We start from the raw sequence: 4,058 nt of genomic DNA, 5'->3' as shown, positions 1-4,058 counted from the left end.
GTCTTCCATATGTTTTTTTGTCTTGTTTTGTAACTAAGATTGTTAAATCATCAATACATTCTCCATTTATCTTAGGCAATAGCCTGAAGCACTTGTCTCAAGACCGCAACATGGGGGAAAATATGGTGGCAACTCAAGTGGAGGTCAGAACAATGACAGTGGACGTGGACGCAGATATAAGCCATACTAAGTCATTTTGGTTCTCTCTTCTAATTCCTGGATTTCAAGCTGTATTGATTGGATCCCTATGAGTTCAACGTTAATTTAAGTAGCTTACTTTTGTTACCTACTATGTTTTCACGTTTTGAGTCAGTTTCACCTACACAGTTGGAAGAGCATGGTTTTGAAAGCACGACTATTCGAGATGTTCTTACAGCTAAGGGGAAGAATGTTGATGGTTCCTGGCTGTGGTGCACAACTGATGACACTGTTTATGATGCTATCAAATCTGTAAATGGCCATTGTGTCAATCTTGTTTGGGATTACCATCCAGCTTTAAATAGTTTTAACTGACGGCTTATGCTCTACTTTTTCTAGATGAGACAACACAATGTTGGAGTTTTAGTGGTGGTGAGACCCGAAGAAGAGAAGGCAATTGCTGGAATTATTACTAAGAGAGGTAATTGGTTGTCCATGTTTGTTTTTGTTGGCTGTGAAATGGTATTAAATGTGCTCATGGGTGCATGGATAAAGCTAAACATTTATGTGAAATCATAAGATATTTTCCAATTAGTTGGTAAATTTCTCAATTCTATGGCTGCTCCAGTAGATTCAACTGGGTAGATGATTTTCATATGTTCTTCGGCAGCTTCAATTTTTATGGCAATCTTTTTACAACTGAGTGTACACCAATGTGAAGTTTTAAATTTCAATTAAGTTAAAAATTATCTAATTATCCTGAAAGTTATTTTCATGACATTTTGATAATCACATTGTCTCAAACACAATCATTTACTTGATGCAAATCAATTGTGTGATGGTCCAATGTGTGTGCCAGTTCTCTCTAAGCAGCGGATTTGTTCTTCACCTCTTCAAGACATTAGGGAAATAAGTTTAAGACTATTTTAACATCCTACAAGAGCAGTTGATTAGCAGATAAATTTGGCCTTCACCTCTGTTCAATATCTTTTTTGAAAACTAAGAACCAGTTTTGATAATGGTTCTTTTATGCAATTATACTTGCCGCGCAAATTACTTTTGTTATTAACGATTCCTTCTTCTTCAGATTATCTCCAGAAAATGATTGTACAGGGAAGATCTTCCAAGTCAACTAAAGTTGGTGACATCATGACTGAAGAGGTAAATTTCAATCTCAAGTTGTACAGACAATGTCTGAAAATTTTGAATTGAGTAGAAGTATTATTTCAAGATTTTGTTATTTTGCTTCCAATCTGATGCTGATTCTTTTCCTATATCTAGAATAAACTGATCACAGTGACTCCAGATACCAAGGTTCTGCAGGCAATGCAACTGATGACAGGTCTCTTTAGCAAGATTTTGTCGATAGATTGTCTAAATCAATTCAACTAGTTAATCTCTCAACATGTATTAAACTGCTTGTAAAATACCGGAAATAGGCGAATATTAATAAGGAAATTTTCCGAAATTTTTGGAAATTTATCGGGAAATTTTCGGAGCTCGTATGTACGAGTTGACGGGGATAAAAATGGGATCCGGAAAAGCATGTTTAGGCTATCCATTTAAGCGAGAAAAAGTTTATATATTTAATTCTTTTTCTTTTTCCTTATTTTTATTTCCCGTTTTCTTTATTTCCTCCGCTTCTTTCCCCGTGCACCCAACGCCGAACCCACGCGTGCCCGAAACCTTCTTCCCTTGCCCTAACCGGCGCCGACGCCTCTCTTCTCCTATCTCTTCTTCTCCTCTGCCGACGTCGACCTCCTTCCCCTGTGCCCTAGCCGCCGGCGACGCACGGAGCAGCGCCGACAGCCGATGCCCTTTCTGCCGCTGAGATAAGGAGCGCAACTTCTTTTCCTCCTTCCTCGCGTCGGCCACAGCTGACGCCGCCACCAGCCACCCGATCGTCGGGCAACGATGTTGACAGCTAACCCTAGTTCTCCTTTGGCGTGCCACTGTTGAGTCCTCTTCCCGCACGAGGCCAGCACAGTGACGCCAGCCGACCACCGGCCACAACTCACAGAGCCGACTTTTTCTTCTGTGCTCAGCCGCGACACTCATCTCACGGCGCCACCTCTTCTCTACCTTAGCCTTGTGCCCTAGACCTCTCCACAGCTGGTTCCTTTTCTTCGCCACCAGAAGCCGGCAGAGAGGAAGAAGTGTATCAAGTTGGTAAGGCATCATGTTTCATTTGATGATTTAGATATTATGTGATCAATTCATATTTTTCCTCTTACTCACCAGAGACATTAGGTGGTTGAAGTAATTTGGTTGTGGAGTCTAGTCTTCTTCTGGCAGCAACCATCTGTGGTTGAGAATCAAACAGAAGGGAAGAATTATAAGAGGTGAGGTTCTATGCACTGGGGTATTCGGTTGGTGGATTTAGGTTTTGATGTGGACAAGTTAATCGATGGCCAGTTAAGGTTGATTAATAATTAGGGTTTTCTTAATTGAGTTAAGAGTTTGATTTAGTTATTTGATATAGGTTGAGTAACTAAATTTTATGTGTTTAATTAGGTAGGGTAATGATTATGACTTAGGGTTTTGTCCTAAGTTGTGGTGGGAATTTTATTTAGCAATTCATTTGAATTTTTAGCTAAATAAAATATCTGTGTATTGGTATTACAGGACCTTGACGCGAGACGAGTATCTCGACGTCGTGTTCGGACCAGAATGGACTTTTCTAATCGGAGGTGGGTACTTTTGACTTATTGTCTTTGATATGCTTAGTAATGAAATTAACAATTTGCATTAATTGTGTTTTCTTATTTGTTCGGTTAATCACTGCCCGATACATGTTGCCTGCTTGATTGATTGTTTGTTTGCATCTCGTATTGATACCTATCTGATTTCACATGCTCATGGGTAGTGATATAACCATGTTTTACCATGTCAGGACCTAGGTTTGATACCTTATTTGATCAGTATACCTTGATATGATTTATTCACTATGGTGCCCATTGTTATATGTCCAGAGGTTGGTTTAGTATATTACCATGCTTAGTGACATGCACCATTTGCATGATCGCATGCTGTGCGATAGATTTCTCCATTATTATTGAGCACTTTGCCAGTTTTCATCACTGTTCGGTGCTCTGTTGTGACACTCATGGGTAGCGTGACACAGCGTGGTAGCACGTCAGTTTGGCTCTTCCGGTGCTCCGTTGGTCCGCTCATGGGTAGTGTGACACAGCGTGTAGCACGTTAGAGATCCCTCCCCGTCATAGCGTACCGGGAGATGAGAGCATTGTGCTCCCCCATTTATGATTTGGGGTAGGAGTACGTGTGTACTCCGACAGCATCTCGTCCACTCGGTCACTCATCAGGGGTAGTGATGCAGAGTGCACGGTTGTCACGGCTCTACCCACTCGGTCCCACTTTTGTTATGAGTTGGCTGACTGGCATCAGGGGTGACCATGACATTGGCATCATATGCATGATGCATTTATTGTTTGTGATTGTGTTTGCTGCATTTATATGCTGCATATTGTTTGGATACCTATGTTTGACATGCATACAGGTCTTCTATACCTTTCGGACTGTTTGTCCTTATACCGGGTCCTGGTTAGTACAGATTCTCTCCTGTCTACTTCGGTTTGCGTTTATCTTTATTTGTACGCATGATTAGTGCTAGGTGTTATTTCTTTACTTTGTATATCAATTGTACCTGCTGAGTGTTGGACTCACCCCGCCTCCATTATTGATATTTTCAGGTTGATACTGTCAGGAGAGAGTTCCAGTTGCTGGTCTCTGCAGACCTCGAGGATATGATTGGTTTCCTTTTGGTTTCTTTTCTGTTCTAGACTGTTTTCAATTTGTTATGTTTTGGATTATTTTACTTATGGACATTGTATGGATTTTATTTTGTCGATGGATTTGGATTTGGATTTATTCTACTACATGCCTGCCTGGACGGCAGAAGA

General features: G+C 40.7%; 1 protein-coding gene across 1 annotated transcript; it reads left to right on the top strand.

The window, feature by feature from the left end:
- The first annotated feature begins 291 nt into the window (after positions 1-291).
- LOC122029177 (CBS domain-containing protein CBSX3, mitochondrial-like) lies at positions 292-1,530 on the top strand. Its single transcript, XM_042588119.1, has 4 exons — positions 292-450; positions 538-619; positions 1,226-1,299; positions 1,420-1,530. The coding sequence occupies exons 1-4, from the start codon at positions 292-294 to the stop codon at positions 1,528-1,530; spliced, it is 426 nt and encodes a 141-aa protein (XP_042444053.1).
- The last annotated feature ends 2,528 nt before the right edge of the window (positions 1,531-4,058 follow it).

Source organism: Zingiber officinale, chromosome 10B (genome assembly GCF_018446385.1).
Source record: "Zingiber officinale cultivar Zhangliang chromosome 10B, Zo_v1.1, whole genome shotgun sequence".
NCBI lineage: Eukaryota > Viridiplantae > Streptophyta > Magnoliopsida > Zingiberales > Zingiberaceae > Zingiber > Zingiber officinale.
Note: the sequence above shows the minus strand (reverse complement) of the source record. Positions and strands in the feature narration are given on the sequence as shown.

What these genes read in the sequence shown, in the direction of transcription:
- LOC122029177 (XM_042588119.1), top strand. Translation starts at nt 292, where the DNA reads ATGTTTTCACGTTTTGAGTCAGTTTCACCTACACAGTTGGAAGAGCAT. An exon ending in TGGAATTATTACTAAGAGAG is followed by an intron (nt 620 to 1,225) that starts GTAATTGGTTGT and finishes CTTCTTCTTCAG; the next exon opens with ATTATCTCCAGAAAATGATT. An exon ending in GTGACATCATGACTGAAGAG is followed by an intron (nt 1,300 to 1,419) that starts GTAAATTTCAAT and finishes TCCTATATCTAG; the next exon opens with AATAAACTGATCACAGTGAC.